This window comes from Thunnus thynnus, chromosome 5 (genome assembly GCF_963924715.1).
Source record: "Thunnus thynnus chromosome 5, fThuThy2.1, whole genome shotgun sequence".
NCBI classification, from domain to species: Eukaryota; Metazoa; Chordata; class Actinopteri; order Scombriformes; family Scombridae; genus Thunnus; species Thunnus thynnus.
In genome coordinates, this window is record NC_089521.1 from 20,492,403 (window position 1) to 20,511,728 (window position 19,326).

Here is a 19,326-nt window from a genome sequence, read left to right on the forward strand (position 1 = left end):
ATCATTAGAGACCATCCATACAAGTCTGTAAGGTGTTTATTGTACTTCACAGCCTTTCAGTGGCTCTCAGTGTGCTGGAGTAATAAATATGCAGGTTCTCCTTACAAGCCAGCAAAATAGAAAGCTAATATTCCATTCAATCATGTGCTTCTCTGATCTCACAGATTACAGTTCAATAGGATATGAGTAGAGCTGCACCGTAGATGCAAATGCTGTGTGCATTTGCAATACCGCAACTAACAGTTTGCCTGCGCTTTGTCAATAGAGCTGGGAAGGTCATTTGCTCAAAGCATCCTGCAGTGATTTCCATTTGATTATATTTTGTTTTGCACTTCGCTCTGTGCTATTTGTTCACTATTGAGAATCTTTTGCCATTTGTTCTAAGAATTCTCTGCGGACTAATTTGACCACAGTCTATTCCCAGATTTTTTTCCCCTCCTGTGCTCCCAGCATCATTGTGCCTGTCACTGATGCATCTGTCTCCACTGGTATCTATAAATACCCCCTTCTCTCCCCTTCAAAAACCTGATTCCCATTGATTTAGTGACCTATATACACATCACCACCATCCCCTCCCTTCCTCCGGCTCTCTGCTCCTTTTATCGATGGTCCTCTACTGTCTCCACCTCTTGATTTCTCTTCCCTCCATCAGTTTCTCCCTTTAAACTCAACTTAAGACTACCTTTCCTCTCCACCTTCTCCTCTTGCTCGAAAGCATGAAAGGCTAATAATAGTTCATGGTGTGGAAGCTTAAGTCATGACACATGAAAGGGATTTGAAGGAGCATAAGAACAGGCTGGTGCTCATTTCTATATTTCAAAGTCTTGTCGTTGTAGTAAACGGAGCCTTTGGCTAATCTCTCGTGTGTGTATGTGTGTGTGTGTGTGTGTGTGATGTGTGTGTAAACACTGGAGTAGATAGTCTGATGAAAGGAGTCTCTCAATGAGGCACAAAATTCAATATGAAATCTGACTCTGGCTGAAATAAAACCTGGATACAGAGACACAAACATATAGAAAAACAGCAGTGTGTGTGTGTGTGTGTGTGTGTGCATGTGCGTGCAGGGTTACATGAAGGTGCTATGATGTAATTATGCTGCGGGATGCTGCAAAATAGCAGCCTGGAAACGACTGCTCAAAACAGTAGTGTTGACTACATAGCAGACACCAGGGGATTACTAATGAATAAACCCCTGTCATAACATCAGTTCTGCTGAAACATGCAGGAATCGACCTTTAACATTATATGCAAATCCACGAGAAAACACATTTCCATATTCTTATCATGCAAGTTATAAACATGCAGAAACACCTCAGTTATCAAGTGGAACCACAAATATCACAAGCTAGAAAGGCATCTCTGTGTATAAGCTGTATCACATCTGGGAGAGATAGAAACTAGCATGACTGAGAATAAGATAGCTAGATGGAGAGTGAGATCGGAGCCTGTGATTTACTGCCACACCACCCAAGCTTAGCATACACCTGTAGTGTACAGCCCTGCTGACACCCTTCCCTCTCCTACTACTGCAGGACTACAGCTCTCCTGCGACCCCACACTGACACCTGGTGGCTCCACAAAAGCAGCAAATCATCACATCGCAACGGTCTCAGCTGTTCTTGTGCCCCGGGGAGCCACAATGTCATCCTCCCTCTCTTCAAAACATTGCCCTATACTGTTTGGTTTTCACAGCACTTTTGCAGACAAAAACGGTAGTGTCAGTTCTTTTGTATTCTGTCAGATGACTACTGGACCGAAACAGATAAGTGTAAAAAAAAAAAAGTGTAACCCCAGTGAGTTAAGGACAGTCAGTTTATTGAACAGCAAATTGTGACAGGGAACACAAGATTTTATTAGTTTTTTTTTTTTCATTGCATTGTAAATAATGTCTCAGACGACTGTGTCATTCACCACACATATTCACAGAGACATTATAGATGGACAGTGGGGTGGGGGGTCCGTGTTTTAAAGTGCTAATGCACAGTTCCTCTTGGAGGAAGAGAACATGAAGAGAGCTCAGACCCCAAAAGGCCTCCAAGGTCCCCGGTTGCATTATTCATACATTGTGTGATGTTGTGATTAACAGGTTGTGTTGTGTTTTTTTCCTGTTTGTTTTGTTTGTTTGTTTGTTTGTTTGTTTTCCTAGTGTGTGGCTTCTACTTATTGCATATCAGTGAGCTGGTTCATTAATTTTTCAGTGAATGTGTGAAACACAAATCTTTAGATTAAAATGTAATAATCTCTTTAATATAATTATAATACATCTTATAATATCTAAGTTACATTCTTATATCTGATTCATTTAGAATATGTAGGTGATATACATTTTGTGGATAACTGCTGATAGTGGGTCTCATATAATGACCCATCTCAGCCCTATGAATCAAGTTTTACAGACATCGATTAAGTTTCCTGCAAGACTAAAATTTCAATCAACATCTCCACTGAAATACATTTCAGACTTCAATCCGTGTCTGCAAAAGCAGCACACCCTTTTTCAATGTCAAGATTCACATCCAAGGTCTTTGTCTGAGTATAATCACCGTGGGCCATGTGATCTCTTGTGCCTAATAATCCTTTTGTGCTTTCTTTGATTGTATACACTCTAAGTCATACATTTGGTGTTTTAGAGCTCCTCTGCATTAACCTGTACCCCGGCGACGGATGCAGGGGAGAAAGGATGGCAGAGGAGTGTGAGAGATAGAGGGGAAGAGGGGGAAGACAGCATGGGACTGACAAAGAGAAAAATACCGCAGTGTCACGCCAACAACTACACAACAACTACAGCACTACATAGTCAGACACACAAACGCATACATAACCAAATGCACAAGGTCAGTGAAAATTCACAGCTGAGTAAAACTAAATGACTTGTACGACATTTTCAAGATTCAACCAAAAACAGAAAAAATAATCTGAAAACAGGGTGCGGTGGGGGAGTAGGGGTTTAAAAATCATAACAATAATCTCAACAACACAAAAATAGGCATTGTGATCACAAGAACACCGTACGTGAGATGAACTGGCAATCGGAATGTCGATAAAACTACAACAGTAATTCATGAAGACGAGCTCACACGAGTAGGCAGGTCTTTTGCCGTTTTTCCTGTGGCTCAGCTGCTATCTGTCATCACGGCTGGAGGTGCCAGTCGATGTCTAGCAGTTCTGTTGTCCCTCCCTGACCTATGGCTTTCAGTTAAGACATTGATAATGCTGACATTCGCTAGCAAGTGATTCAGCCTTAGTCATTAGTGCTGCCACTGTCATATTGGAGCTACCTCATGAAAGAAGCACCATTCAAAAAGACAGATGTTAAATTTAATGTCTGATGTCCACAGGTCACTATTGGCCTTGTCCAGAGTATATTCAATTTCCAGAACTGTTTCAGTAGTGCCGCAGGTCATTCACTTAGAGCTAACTACATTTGTATCATCATTATATGATGTTTCATTTGGTCCTAGTTAATAAAACATTTGGAGACGGGACAATAGGCCGACCCAGAGACGTAACCAGCAGCTCGGGAGAAATGGCACCTCCAAGCAGCCATCGAAGAAGATCTACTCTAGTGTTCCCCTTTGCATACAGTAAAAAAACCCTCATCAATATTCTGCATTTAAGTTCAAATGATGCTTGTTGCATTAAAACATGTTCCTTCATTTGATATGTCCACATCATCATAACATAAAATCACCACAATATGGATTGAGGGGAGGGGAGCTGGAGAGGTAGGTGTGCAAATAAGCCATCATGTACAAAACAAACAATAAATCCTAAAACATAAAGTTCATATCATCTGCATATGTACAATATAGTTAAGGTGGACACTTTGACACAGAAAAAGAACACACACAAATACATAGTGCTATACTGCCTATAGAAAGGAATATTGATAAATAGTTCTCACTCCCACAAATGATAATACATTGAAAAGTTGCGTCGCATATCTACAGTGCAACAGTACAAGTGAGGACCTGCTTGAACAGTGGGAGCAAGGAAGGAATGTGATTGGGTAATACACATCAAAGTCACCTTGATCTCCGGCAAGATAAACCAATGGCAGGGATTCAGTGTGGTGATGCATAAAAGAGATACAACAGGACTGCTTTCCCGAGCAGCTTAAAGCAAACAAAACCTCTAAAGCAAACAAGCGAGAGATGTTTGGTAAAAAATCATACATTGGTTTGATTTTCCGATAAAGAAAGGTTTTTCATTAGCTCTTTGGGTCCTGCCACTGAATTCAAGTTCGGACACGTTTCATGAATTTAAATTGAGAGTGAACTCTTCTGTAAACAATGATAATTATATGTGGATGTAAAGGGAAATGAACTGTTTCAGCTAAGGTCTTACTGGCTCCACAATGGGTGACTGTATGGTTGAGGCCTCAGCAGGTTATGTCTGACCATTTGTCAGCATAATTACTGATTATCTACTAATCATCTAGCATTCTTTTACAATTACTTTCAAACCATTTAGTGTTCAATGCTTTCAATTGAATCCACAATGAGTCAGCCAGGGCAGAAGACTGCTCTTGTACTTCTCTCTGTGGACTGAAATTTTTTAAAGCATACTTTTCTCTGGCCACAATCAAATCAGTGATGTCACAGCAGGTGTTTTCCATCATCCGTCAAAGAAAAAAAAAAACCCCACTGTGACATCACTGATTAGGGTGTGGTTAGAAAATACAACATGCTTGACAGTTTTTATGATTCTGTGTAGAGTTGTATGTAGTTTGGCAGTGCATAGGGTTCAATTGTTGTACACTGTCTCTTGAGTCTATTGTGGAGCACAGCTATCTTTCTCACAGAGGCAAAACAGTCAAACCATTGTGGTAGCGCTAAATATCAGATGGAACCTGATCCACTTAAAAAGCCAAGGCAATCAAAGTCTGCTCGGAGCTGAATGGCTGAGTTCATTACAGCCACTTACAGGAAGGGATGTGACTTCTCAGGAAAGATCATAGGGGGTGTGCTGGTATCACATCAACACATTCCCTGGGTCTTTGTCTGAAACAGAGGCATCTACTGTATTTTGCTCTGATTTTAAGAATACTATATTTTAAGACATAAGCTTTGGGGAAAATCTTAACTTAGATTCTTAGTAAATGTGTTCTCAAATATTTTTAGTATCTAAGTACGGTTTGTGCATTTAATGTAGTTACAGTTAATAATTTTCAATTGATCACAATGGTCTTCTCAATCATTCAGAGGCTAATGCTGTTTAAAATTATTAGGTACTGTTGAGCTTGCAGAACTGCAGCAACCAAGGGCAGTGCATCTACTTCGAAAATTCAACAATCATATTCAAAAATGCAATAACATGTTGTAATCGTAAAGCAATATTCCTTCAAAATTGATATTTGTGGCTTCATATCCAGAGAGCTGAGCTGAGCCTGCCTACTGGAATTTGTGTGTGCCACCACAGGCAGCTTGGCAAAACAAAGGCTCCCTCCTAATCTATTTGAACATTCAACACAACAAATTTGAAACAAAATGTACTGATTGGTCATGCGTTGACCCAAAATACGATCAAAAACTTCTTTCAGAATGAGATGAATCCTCACGTAGTTGCGGTGATGCATTATGGGAGGGAAAGGCAGAAAAGGAGGTGCTTTTTAGTTGTCTTTTTTAGGCAAGAAGCTGAGGATAAATTCACCCACACCCAGGAAGTAGACCACCTGGGCGATGCCAAAGAGAGGCGCAATGACCAAGGCTCGACAGTAGGCTCCCTTCAGGAAGGCTGATGGACCCTCATTACGCATGATTTTGCTAGAGAGCAAAAAAAAATCTCATTATATAAACTGAAACAGTAGACAGTGCCAGTAGGTATTGTGGCAGACTATACGCATTGTCAATAAGACATAATGAGGTCACCTGATACAGTCAGTCACTCCACTGTACGTGTCTTCTGTGCTCCCTCGATTCAGGGACTGCAATCGAGTCTTTATCACTGCAACACACAGAGCTCAGGTGAATACATAACGTCAACTATCAGTGAGCACATTGTTTTAACAACGCTGCCCCGCTGCTTACCATCGACGGGGTTGACAGCAACAGCCGCTGTACTCCCTGCAAGGCAGCCTGATAAGAACGACACATAGAAAGGAGCGGGCCCGTCTCTGCCTCTTTTGCCCAGGTTATTCAGGTTGGCAAAAAGGGGGAAATAGATGATGGAGAACGGAACATCCCTATGAAAAAGAGAGAAATAAAACAGATGATCACAGCAAAACTCATTACAATTATTCGCTAAAACTGCCACCAAACTATTTTCAAGATCTGTTTTACCTGAGCAATGTGGCACCAAGGCCTTTATATAGCCCAGCAATGCCCTTTTCTCTCAGTAATTCTCTGGTGAGCTGCATGGCTGTTGGGGACTTGGTCTCCACAGTACCAGCCGCCACCGTCTCTGGCATCAGCTTCCTCTGAGCAGCTGTTGAGCATGAGAAACATTTTTAACAGCAGACTTAAAGCTACATGAAAACCGTGACGAGGATTACACAACGCTAAGAACAGGTATATGGGTAGACATTTTGAATTCATCACAATAAGAAAGCAGGCTGAAGCTGTTGTAATCTCCGACATGACCACATGAGGCCCCTATTTTATCAGTTTATCACCATACACTTCATTCTTTGCTGAGCCACCATCTGCATTTTATTTCCCCTTACCAATGCGTCCAGCATCTTGGAGCTGGATTTTCAACATCTCCATAGGAGTTGTGACAATAACCTACAACAAAACAGAGACAGTAGTTCATTAGAATTGCGTATTTAATCACATATTTCTGCGCTGACTTCTTCTCTGTGCATAAATGGAATCTGAAAGATTGATTGGTATAGACATGAAGATCTGAGTGTGTTGGGCAGAAACGTGTGTCCAGTGTGAATCTACTGGCATTCATTAGCTAAATGTCAACTCTTGTTTTCCTCTGTAATCCAAGCAGTAGTAACTAGTTAACTGGATTAAGGGTGAGATGGTCATGTTCTCAGATGCAATCTTAATCCAAGGTCTGCTACACTTAATCTAATCATGTTCCTTGAGCTTGAGGCCTTTGGCCTCATTGACAACAGGCATTTCCGTCTGACTCACTCACTCAGTGTTCATGGCCAGGCACTCTCACAACCTCTTATCTGATCACTCAAATCTAGCTGCCGGTGTATCATCTGCTAACATAACAACATTTACGTGATTAGAAATCATTCATGAAAATGGAACGTTGCAGGTCACATTCAGATCACAGATAACAGGGACAAACTGCGAGGATGTTTCTGCAACTACCAGCTCTCATTTAAATATGGTCGTGGCTAATTCTAGCTCCAGGCAGAGACAAATGAGGCTGCGGCTGAGGCCCACTGGTTTGTACGTGAGCTGACATTAAGCGCTGCTAAAGGCAGCAGTTCCAGATGGAGAACAGGAGGATGTACTTAATGCACCACCTCACTCACTCACCTGGCATGTACCTGCCCCGCACCCAGCCAGCATCTCTTTGACCAAAGTGAGTTTTCTATAAAAAAAACAAACAAACAAAAAAAGATTAAAAACAAGATCAGATTAAAGCATGCAGCCTGACAGTATGAGAGCCAGACATCTTTATTTCTGCAGTCTTTCGAAAAAAGAGTTGTCACCACTTGCGCTGCTGATGCTAATCTTTGTCTTCTATATCAACATGTCAGGCACAAGGGCAGATTAATAATTCACAAGCAGTCGGGCCAGACAAGTCAATCATTCATCAGCCTGCATGTTTGTCACCATAGAGATGGAGATAGATGCCCAGAAATCTTCAGGTTTAACTATGCAGACAGCACTCATGGGGGACAGTGGGCGCTTGCCTTCAGCAACACTCAGATTATGATTCCTAATGTTTGACATGTGATACCAGAATGTGCTAATTTTACTTGGTGACTTGATTTTAGATTGGTTTTCTGCTGACACGCATACGAGTAACTCTGTACCCTCAAACCAGACAGTTAACAAACCACTGTGAAATTCTTGGTGCCCCGGAGGAGATGACAGAATAGTGGAGGATTAACTGGAGCCTTGGTGAGAATACAGACGGCTAATGTGTCAGGTTACATGTTAGTAAACACGCCAGTTAATCACAGTGCGAATGAGGGGATTGGGTGTGTGTCACTCAGCCTGTCAGCACATTCATGCCTCACCCATCCTTGGAGAGGTGATGCCTGAAGAAGTCGTTGGCAGCCAATTTGATGGCTTTCTCTGGCGTGACTAGCGTTAAGTTCACCGCCGCTCCTGAGAGGATAAAAAGGACAGAGAGGAAAAAAGAAAGAGGCACAAAGAAGAAAAAGAAAAGGGGGGAAAAAAGGAGGGGGGGAGAGAGAGAGAGAATGAGGCGACTGACCATGGAAGGTTTTTCCAGATAATTGCATGTACCATTCAGACACAGATTCCTTTATTTGATGTCTGCAGCTTCAATATGCAGCCTAAAGTAAGAATCTTTTGCTATTCAACAGCTTTGATGCTCTCATTTATGCACTGGTAACACATCAATGACAAAAATCTCCTCTTATAATTTATAACTTACCTCTGTACATCCCAAAATATCCCTCTGACCGGATGGTCTTAATAAGGCAGTCTGACCTGAAACACAAATACAAAAGATGTAGTATGTTAGTCAAAAGAATCTGCTGACAAGCTGGGTGAGGCTACTGATTAGTCAGACTATCGCTCAGCCAAAAGTTTTCTGAGAGTTAGAGACTGTTCATATGTGAGAATAAAGTACTGAGTTTGCACGTACATGCTGGTGTAAAGGCGAGATCCATTTTGCTGGTTTTGCAAGCGAGTCTTGGCCAAGTCAATGGGAAACACACAGGTCACTCCAATTAGGCCAGCGATCCCCCCATTGATCAATTTAGCAGGCAAACTGGATGAAGGTGATGATGGTAGAGAAAGAGACATAAATATGACATAGAAAAGCCACAGTGCTGGTGTATTTGTTGGAAAACCGTTTTAGTCGTTCTATTTTCAGCCTTACCTGATCTGCTTGTCAGCCATTTATCTCAAGCCCTGGCTGGTCAAAGTGTCAATCTGTCTGTTAGCTGGTCACTTGGATGTTGTCCTTCTCTTTTGTTGTTTGTTACAGCAGTGTTGTTGTCTAAATGGGATTATTTGTTTTCGGATTATTCTTCGTCTGCTCGACTCCTTGCACTTGTTGCTAGTTCAAGTTAGAGTATATCTGTAAAGAAAAAGTAAAGGAACGTTCACATCAAACTCTTATAAAGTGGCCACAAACAGATATAAAGGATCAATGCATTTCAAAAGCTATAATGAAGCAATGTTCACAAATATTACAACATGGACTTGCTTTACTAAAGAACAAGGTATTACACCACATGAAATACACTGCAAATACTGCAAACACAAGTTTTACCTCAGAAAAATCCATTAGTTGGTTAAAGCTGCAACTAATGATTGCTTTCTCATTATTTTCTAACAATTTCTCGCAATTTACTGTCATCAACTGGCTTTTGGTAAATTACATTCATTTAGCAGATGCTTTTGTGCAAAGCAATTTACAGGAAGTGCATAAAAACTCAAAAGCTTGATGTCATCAGAAGACTGAAGTGTGACCTTCTCAAAAAAACCCAGCTAAAACTGTGTTTGGGAGCCATATCACACGTGCTTTTTTTAAAAGAAGTGAGATGTGAGATCGAAGCGCTAGTGTGAAGTGTGGAGGTGTAGTCTTAGGAGGTGGGTTTTCATTTTCAGGCTGCAGCTAAAGATGGGCAGTGCCTGCAGTCCTGACTTCAGTTCATCCCACTCTTGTGAAACCCACAAATGACTAAAACAAAGACAGACACTGACTCCAAAATGCCCCCAAAATACAGGCCTCAGATACAAATGGGGTGGCAGGTTAATCGTTTTAAGCCTTAGCCTGGCAAAATATTCCTACACCAAATAAAAACAAACCAAGAATAGTCAAGATACAAGAAAACAGATCAACTAGGAAAGCAATTCAGGCTATCTTGCAATTCACAACACTGCTTTACGCCAATTGCAATTAAAACTGAGGCCAGTTGAAACAACTCACAACACAACACAGATTAAATCTGAGTGACCTCAACAGACGTTATAGAAACATATTTAAAAGACCCAGCATTATCAACCAACACTCCAAAACCTATAACATAAGACTAAGGAAAGGGAATGGATCACTGAGAGGTGAGGTGTCCTTCCATTGGACTTCAGTTCACGAACATCTACTATAAAAATGAATATACTTCCACGACTTGTCTACTTATTTCAGTCATTACCAATCGAGACACCTGAGAAACAGTTCAGAGCCTGGGGTTTATAAGGAATGGTCAAAGGACAAGAGTCAAAACCGAAACATTACAGTTTGGGAAACTTAAAGGGGGTATGTCATTGCCAAACCTTAGAGAATATGTCCATGCAGCACAAGTTAGACTAGTAATTTACTGGTGTGTTAAAGACTACGAAGCAAAATGGAAAAATCTAGAGAGATATGTAAAAGGAAGGGAAATTCAAAGCCTCATTGGAGACAGAGAGGTAGCGAAGGATTTACTCGAGCAGGTAGATACTGTCACTCAATTCACATTAGAATTGTGGTTTAATCTAGTATGAAAATATAGATTAGAGAAAGAGCTCAGACTACTTTGATGGATAGCCTATGACAGACATTTTATCCCCTCAGATGTTCAAACAATAGATATCAAATGATGTAACAGCTTTATGCACAGTAATAAAAGATGTCACGAGTTTTCAGGAGCCTAAACAAAACTATTCATTATATAATCAGGACTTCTTCAGATATCTGCAATTAAGGGACTTTTATGACAGAGAAATAAAGCACAACATAAAGTTAGATGAAAATGGAATAATTAGATCCATAATTAGAGTTCACTATTCAAAGAAATATAGAATAATATCTACATTATATCAGCACCTAGTGGAAAGAAGAGGGAAGACAACACTATATGTAAAGCTGAAAGGTGTGAATACTGCAGAAGATGATTGGTTGCATATTTGGAGAATACAACAGTCAACAACGTCCTCACATACCTGGAGAAAATATTATTGGAAGAATGTAATTAGATTCTTTATTAGACCCAAAATTAAGATCAAATACTTGTCTATGGCACAACCATGTTGGAGACGATGTGGGGCAATAAAAGTAGATCATTTCCATGTATCTTGGCTTTGTCTTGAAATTGTACAGTTTTGGGAAAATGTTCGTATGGCTATAATCAAAATTCTGGGCTATGATATACCAAGGTCATGTATAGTACTGTACTTTGGAAATATGACAGGAGATCTTGTGTTAAGAGAAGACAGATATTTGTTGAAAGCTTTGTTGGCAGCTCGTAAAAACCCTATTAGGAAGAGATGGTACAAGGTGGAAACACCAACACTGGATGAATGGCTGAAAACTGTGAGTGAAATATATGATATGGAAATGTTAAGAGGAACGATGTCGAGAGAAATGGGAGAAATGGACGATGTTTAAATGTCAACGACAAGATAAGAGAATGAATTACTGAACATGTCACAGGAATAAGTAGATTTTGTTGAGACAAGTGCAATCCAGACAAAAAAATCCCCCAAAAATATTGAAATGATTAATCAGTTCATTATTATCTTTTTGGCAATCAACAAGTTAACTGACTAATTGCTTCAGCCCTACAGTCGATTATCAAAAACTCTATTAGAGTTTCCTTTGTCATCTAAAAGATACATCAGGTATAAAATGGTGACAATGGCACAGGAGACATTTCCCATTGTGAACCACTGTCTAGCGTAATTAGGCAACATTACTGACAGTTCCTCAAAATAGAGCTGTAGCCATCGCTGTAGAGGGATTACCTTCTGTTAAACGAATCTATCACAACTGGAACATCTGTCGTCATGCGTGTCCTTGAACACTAATGTTTTATGCATAAGCTCTTTCATTGTGAAACTAGAGTCATACTGTATAGAGGACGCTCTATCCTCTGTGTGCACAAACATCATCGTTTTAAGCAAACAGATGTAATATGCTGGATGTGGCCGAGATGCTCTCTATTTTTGATACAGTGTGCCCTCGGTGTGAAAAGATGCTTCCAATTTCCCCTTTCATTCTCTCCACCCCCTCCATCCACCAATCACAACCTGCCTCTGTGTGTGCAACCCGCCTCCTCCTCTCTCCTCCTCACCAGCCCTCCCCCATCATTTCCCTCAGTCACGAGTCACGACTCTCAAACACAGCTTTCCTACTCAGATCTTTGCTGACTTGTGGGTTTCTTTGTGAAGTGCATATGCATAAGATCCCTGTTTAGCCACTATCACTAATTCCTCAGATTCTGCACAGCATGTGTGGATGTTTAGGTTTCTGATAACTGTAGCGCGGCGTGAATGCAGCTGTGCTCTGGTGTGTTTAGTTTGGATGGGGACTTGAGGCCCTGGCTGGCTGCTCCAGAGGTGGAGGAGGGAGGCGGAGAGGGGGGGGGGGGTGGGGAGGTTCAGAGCAGGTCAGCGAGCCGCCTCTCTGGTCTCTGTAGGCTGAGTGTTCTCCTCTCTGCTCCCTGCAGATTCACACAGCAGACTCCACAGTCCACCTCCGTCACTCATCTCCCTCTAAAAGCTCATCGATCCCACCGTTTTCTCACCAAGCACTGATACTCAGCCCACTTTTTCAGCTTACTGCATGCTACTTTTGTTTCTCCATTTCCTCTCAATGACTTCCCCCCTGAGCAGACACAACATGCTGTTAACTCCACAGTCAGAACTTTAATTTAACTCTTAATACCATAATTAACAGAAGACTATATGTGTTGTTGGTAATAACTCTGAGAATAAAATCTATGGGTTGTAAAGAGTACCGCAGTCGAACATGAGTCACCCATCAAAGTGACGTCTCCCTCCTTCTCTAACGTGCCTGCAGCTTCACTTGTCCACTTCAGTTCATCTACACCATACAACCGTGTCTGCACCAGGACATTTATTTGACCTACAGTCATAGCCTGGCTGTGCTGTCCTGTCACGACAATCGGAGTCTGTGTGGAAACAACTGGCCTCAGTGTCCACAGCACAGTGGCATCACTCAGCAACCAAATCTCCAAGGAATTCCTTTTATTCTCACAGCACGAGAAAAAATAACAAAGTGTCAGGAAACTGCAGTGGAATTGGTATTTCATCTCTCCAGACCCCACCTAACTGTATCACTAAATCACCTCAGATGCATGCATTTTCAAAATATTAAATTATTCTGCTATCGGGGTTACATTTGACTAGACATGACACAAAAGACAAAAACTGAAATGAAAATCTTCTTTATCAAACTAGTCGACCCCGAATGACTTGAATTATCTCACACACACACACACACACACACACACAATCACACAGAGGTCATATTTTGAGTTTGTACCTCTAACGCAGATAAGCAGTGATGAGTAAATAACAGACAAGGTGATTGTGTAACTTGCCTGCAATGCAGAACCTTGAACTAAGTAACAACTTAACTCAGACCCTTGAACAAGCCACCAGACGCACTTGATTAAAGAGCTACTAGGGCACCGACTGCTGCAGATAACAGTTCTGTTCTGACCCTTGTCCATCAAGTTGAACAATAAGGCAATAAAAACTGACAAGGATACTGACAAGTTTTGTAGAATCTCGTCAGCAAAGCAGCACACAATCTTACAAGTGCTAGAAGTTTCCTAAAAAGTTTTTTTTTAAAGTTTATGGACCAATGTTTTACATAAAATGCTGATAAACTGCTCATGTAATTCCACAAAGGAGGGGCAGAGAGTGTGTCAGCATAAAGATTTACATACCATTTATGAATGACACCACATGTTACATGCAGTGCAAATATGTAATAGAATAAACGACAGGGAACATAAATATAATACAAGATCATTTCTTGTCTTCTAACTCTCCTGAAAGAAGAGTCACCTGACTGTAACTTCTGAGGTTAATATGTAGATAAACACAATGAATAAAATGTTTATAATACCTGGACTGAATTAATTTTGGAATTTGTTTCAATGCAATTAAGCATAAGCATCTGCTATGTATGTTTGGAAAATGTACATTTAATACGTTTGCTGGAGAAAATTATGCTGGAACTGGTAGCTACAGTAGTAATAGTTTCAAAAATCTTGGGATATTTTAAATTTGTTATAAGCATAGTTATGAAAAAAAAACACATTTGAAATAAGACAGATGCATGTATGTTCTTGCAGAAATTCACCCAATTCAGCTTTCTAACAATACAAAACAGTATGCATACAAGAGGTGCATTACAACACAAGAACTGACATTACTGGATCAGTGCCAGCCTAAAGAAGAGAACAAGAGAATAAGAAGTGATGTGGCGACAAAGAATAGCTGGTTGCATCTATTGATCTGCTCCAATTCATGTCTTACAGAAGAATTACAGAGAGATAAATATAAACCTGTACAGCAGAGGCTGCAAATCTGGAGACAAATCCAGTTTATCGACTAAGCAAAACTCAATGCAAATTATATCCCATTCATTCAAATCAACCAGAGAAAAACCTGCCTTATCTGTCACACCCTCTTGGCTGCTTCTCTGCTTCCTCGAGCACCAAACAGAGTAAAGTTCTTGCTGACTTGATAACAGTCAGTTTGGTTAATGATAACAGGAAGTGAGTGACTAGTGACAAAGCACTGTGATAGTCAGCACTCACCTCACATGACAGTCGAAAACTACAGTAGAGAAATGAGAATCACACAGCCCCCCTTTATAAACTTAAAGCAAACTATTGTCACCAATCCATCTGTCTCACATGAACTGGTTTGATTAACACACTGTGGACTCTGAGCCATCAGCAGAGGACTATTTCACACACACACTCTTGCAATCCTCTATCAGATGTCGAGTACTTCTCTGAGCTGTGAGAGCACAGAGGTCAGATCTAATATAAAACTCAATCTGTTCACTTTTACATTCCTTCTGGGGCCATTATTTTTCTAATTAAGTACGAATTAGTAAGTATTATTTAAGTCTACTGCAAAGCTACTATGTGCTAGGATTATATGACTTACTGCCAGCTAGAGCTGCAATGATTAGTTGATTAAACGATTAGCTGATCAACAAAAAATTTATTGGCACTCATTTTAATAATCATTTAAGCAATTTTTTTGAGTAAAGATGGTAAAAATTATCTGGTTCCAGCTTCCCGAATGTTTGTATTTTCTGGTTTTCATTACTCCTCTATGATAGTAAACAGATTATCTTTGGGTTTTGGGCTATAGTCAGACAAAACAAGATATTTTATAAGTATAAATTGGCTCTGGGAACTTGAGATGGACATTTTTTACAACTTACTGACATTTTATGAACTACAAAAATTGATTGATCAAGAGAATAATCGGTACATTAATTGATAATGAAAATAGTTGTTGGTTGCAGCCCTACTGCCGGCATTTGCTGCATCAGCTATTTCTAAAAGTGTTGAGTCTTACAGCTCTCATCACTGACCCTGCTGTTCTTCAAAATAAACTAGACAGCTGGTATAGTTATCATGTTTTTTTTTCAATGGTTTATAAGACGCGGTCTATTTTTGGACAGCTACAGCAGTGCGGAAACAAGGGATGAATTTTGTGGTGTCACAGATAAATCTGATTATTATTCCCTCTTCCCTACAGCATCAGGATTATAAACCTAATACCTACTCATGAAAGCTCTCGCAATCTTCATTTACAGCCAGTGGAGTGCAAATTATGATCTGGCCACAGCAAGACATTTCCGCTACAGGTGCTACAGATTTCATGTTGCAGCCATTAAACCTGCACAAGTATGCATTGTTGTCATCAGTGAGTTTCTCAGGCAGAATAAAATGTCCCCTCTATGCAGAGAGGTGGTGTTGAATTTAGTCCCTCCTCTGACACCACAGGTATCTCTGGTGGCCCAGTTTCTTGAGTCACCCGGGGCTTTTCTCTTGTAGCTCCTCTGTTTTGTCTCCCTCTCAGCTTTCCTACAGCATTGATTGGGGAATAATAATACCACTGTGAGTGGACTTCCCTTAGAGAGAAAGTCAAATGCTAGCACAAAAACATCTGGTTTCAGTTTGCAGATTACAGTAAGGCCTTAGATGGCCTGAAATGACTGTAACTTTCACACAGCAACATCATCCCACCAGCATTGCTACATGTCGTTTCCATTCTGTGCACACATACCACTGACCTTTGGGATTATGCATACTTTCAGGGAATGCTATATGCCTGTAGTGCTGCATGCAGATTAAATGAATATTCAACACAAGATCATTGTTTTCTACTGAATGAGAGTAAGGCAATGGTTCAGTGTTACAGCCAAAAAGGTACAACATTTCCATTAGAAAGCCCAGGATGTCACCCTACACCCAAGAATGGCTAACCTCATCAATTATTTCAAGGCTGCAGCCATGTTTTATTACACTGGCTGGACTCATCATAACCTGACTGATATACTGGTGATGGAAAAAAAGTTTCTTCTTCTAAAAGTGTGCATTTTTTTTAAAGTTTGCATGTTTGCCGGACATCTTACTCAGCAGTTAAATGTGTCCTTATGTGTGTCTGTGTGGAGTCAGCAGAGTTGTGTGTATATAAATGTCCTCCAGCAGGCAACCCACTTGGGAATAATGACATTTAATCTTACATTTTCATTAAAGGACAGGTTCACAGTTTTTCAAATTGTTCTTAAACCAACAGTCAGGTGCCTAAATGCACACTGAAATAGGTTTTTCTTTTGTTCTTATGGGGTATTAGAAGATCCCTTCATAATGCACTTACAATGTAAGTGATAGGGGCCAAAATCCACAAGCCTCCCTCTGTTTATCTGAAGCTAATATGAAGCTTCAGTCCAAATTAGTCAAATCAAGTAAATATCTTTCAATGTTACAGTCTTTTTGGTGCTAAAGTCCATCTTTTTGTTACTGTACTTCCAACAGAGCTCAACAGGGAAACACAAAAAGGGGATTTGATGCTAAAAAAGACTGTAGATTTGACAGATATTCACTTGATATGACTAACTCAGACTGCTGAAGCCTCATATAAGCTTCAGATAACTTTTTTAAATGCATTTCTGCACAAAATGACTGTGTGGACACATGTTTGTCCTCCCATCATTTACATTGAAAGCACATTTGAAGGGCATCTTTTAATAGCCAGTATGAACAGGAGGAATATTGTTTTGAGGCAGACTTGGAAAAAATATCAACATATCCTTTGAAATACTAAATCTTCCATTACTCTTTCAATTTCGCAATAGGTGAGCCCCTTCACTTTCCTCTACCAATCAAAAAGGAGGTGGGTACAGTTTAAATGGGTTTACCCTCCACTACCACCATCCCTGCCCACATGATAATTACACCCCTCACTACTGAGCGGAAGCCGGCAGAAGGCGGCCGCTGTGGCCCCTCAGCTCCGGGAGAAAGACGGTTAAAACGTCATGATAAAAATAAATGTCCATACAAGCCATCAGACTCAAAATAATACGTTTCTATCTAAAAATAATAGTGAATATTAGTTACACCTGCGCCCAACGGCTCGTTGGTTTTATGAGCAAAATATAACGTTTTGCATGAACGACACAAGTATAACGGTTATTCATTCGTGACTCATAGCCGTTGAGATTGTAAACGGTCAGCAAACAGGCCTGCCGTCACCGTTACATCTTTAAAGCCGCCATATGATGAAAACGCCACATAACGGAAAATTATTTGCTGCCTCTCGTATCGCAGCGGTAACCCCTGACACATTGCAATCACATCCCAGCCTAAAAATACAAGCTAGCGTTTCACGTCCAACGTTTCTAAACTGCTAATTTAGCATTATTATATCGCTTTATTATTTCGCTTTCACGTTATTCCCAGGTGGATTATTATAACGGCTATAACGGCAATACACACATTAATCTGAAGCAGTCAACCGCTAGATTCACAACATCCCGTTATGTATGTACATACCACATAGAGCTGTTTCCGTTATCTCCTCTGCTGTGGTTGCAGCGTGAAATCAAAGCATCTACTCTCTATGTCTCTGGTTGACAGACCGACAATAGCTAACCTACCGGTGTTACTAGCATAGGAGTCCAGTGAAGGGAGGTAGAAGAGGTGGGAGTGAAGGGAGGCAAGCAGGGAGGGAGGGAGAGAGGGGGAACAGCCTGGCTGGTAGGACTCCGGTAAAAAAAAAAAAATAGAAAAGGGATGAAAAAAAGGTCCCCTAGTGGTTCGTAGTAGAAGTACTACAGATACACTTTTCATTTGCAGCAGAGTAAAAAGGTGTAGGGGTGGTGGGGGATGGTCGCCAGCGTCATCGTGACGATTCATCTCAACCCGGTGACCTTGAACACCAACATGTGTAGCTAAAGGCAAGTTTTTCTGGAGGTCTCAAACAAGGACTGTACATTTCAAAATTTTACATACCCTGCTAAATGGTTTATTGATAAGTTTACATACATTGATAGTTCTTGTATTTTTTTTTTGTAATATAGAAACCATTTCTCATCTATTTTTTTTGACTGTGAAATACCTCAAAAAAATTTTGACAGATCTAGTCTCACTTTTTTTTAAGCTGCTGTGTACTCATTTAATCTTCAAGATATTTGTTTCGATGATAATGCAGATGATGGTGCCCTTGAATATCTGATTTTCATTATTCTATATGCAACATTTTTTATCCACAAACAGAATTTTTTCCAAAAAATCACTAAAGATCTCACCTTTTCTCCTAGAACTGAATTCTCTACTTAAATCACTCACAAAAAATAATAATCTATTGAAACATTATGAAACTTTTTCTCCCTGAAACCTCTGACTGAATATGTCGATCCAATGCAATCCAACAGCTAAATTCTACTTTTATGAAGCTTACACATTCTCAGTTTTTGTTGACATTGTCACTTGAATGGTGTTCCTAATATTTTGTCCACGCCATTAACGTAAATGAGGGGGCCAAAATATAAGGAACACCATTCGGTGTAATGCACCCTTGTACGCCACCACCCACTACGACCTCAACAATAAACATAAAGTAGAATTATCACCTTTCTGTCAACAAAAACTGAAAATGTATAAGCTTCGTAAATGTAGAATTTATGGCAGAGCTGTTGTACTGGATTACATTAGATTGCACAGGTGTTCCTAATAAAGTGGCCGGATTAAGATAATTGTCTTTTAATATTTTCACTTAATGTTCTTAATACGTATTTGTGTCATTTAAATTTGATCTGTATGTGCTCCTCTTGTTTACCTGAATGTCTGTATATTATCCTTTTGTTAATAAAAGAAAAAAAACAACACCAAAATAGAAAAAAGGCCAGAGTTGAAATATTAGGGGAGCATGCAGCACTAAAACAACCAAT

At 40.2% G+C, this 19,326-nt stretch overlaps 1 protein-coding gene across 3 annotated transcripts; it reads right to left on the reverse strand.

Moving 5' to 3' along the window:
* Nucleotides 1–1,794: 1,794 nt before the first annotated feature.
* slc25a22a (solute carrier family 25 member 22a) lies at nucleotides 1,795–18,272 on the reverse strand. Of its 3 annotated transcripts, XM_067589940.1 has the most exons (12): nucleotides 17,930–18,272; nucleotides 15,657–15,958; nucleotides 8,989–9,189; nucleotides 8,752–8,877; nucleotides 8,539–8,594; nucleotides 8,156–8,246; nucleotides 7,446–7,500; nucleotides 6,665–6,725; nucleotides 6,282–6,426; nucleotides 6,030–6,184; nucleotides 5,871–5,946; nucleotides 1,795–5,765 (listed from the first exon to the last, which is right to left on the reverse strand). In XM_067589940.1, the coding sequence occupies exons 3-12, from the start codon at nucleotides 9,006–9,008 to the stop codon at nucleotides 5,612–5,614; spliced, it is 939 nt and encodes a 312-aa protein (XP_067446041.1). In that variant the 5' UTR covers nucleotides 9,009–9,189; nucleotides 15,657–15,958; nucleotides 17,930–18,272; the 3' UTR covers nucleotides 1,795–5,611. The 3 variants fall into 3 exon arrangements, with proteins under 3 accessions (XP_067446041.1, XP_067446042.1, XP_067446040.1); XM_067589941.1 differs by lacking the exon at nucleotides 15,657–15,958 and having other exon boundaries at nucleotides 18,034–18,272; XM_067589939.1 differs by lacking the exon at nucleotides 15,657–15,958.
* Between the last annotated feature and the right edge of the window lie 1,054 nt (nucleotides 18,273–19,326).

Coding starts and splice junctions, on each gene's coding strand:
- slc25a22a (XM_067589941.1), bottom strand. CDS start 9,008: ATGGCTGACAAGCAGATCAG. Junction 8,878..8,988: donor ATGGCTGACAAGCAGATCAG/GTAAGGCTGAAA, acceptor ACCTTCATCCAG/TTTGCCTGCTAAATTGATCA. Junction 8,247..8,538: donor ATATTTTGGGATGTACAGAG/GTAAGTTATAAA, acceptor TTATCCTCTCAG/GAGCGGCGGTGAACTTAACG.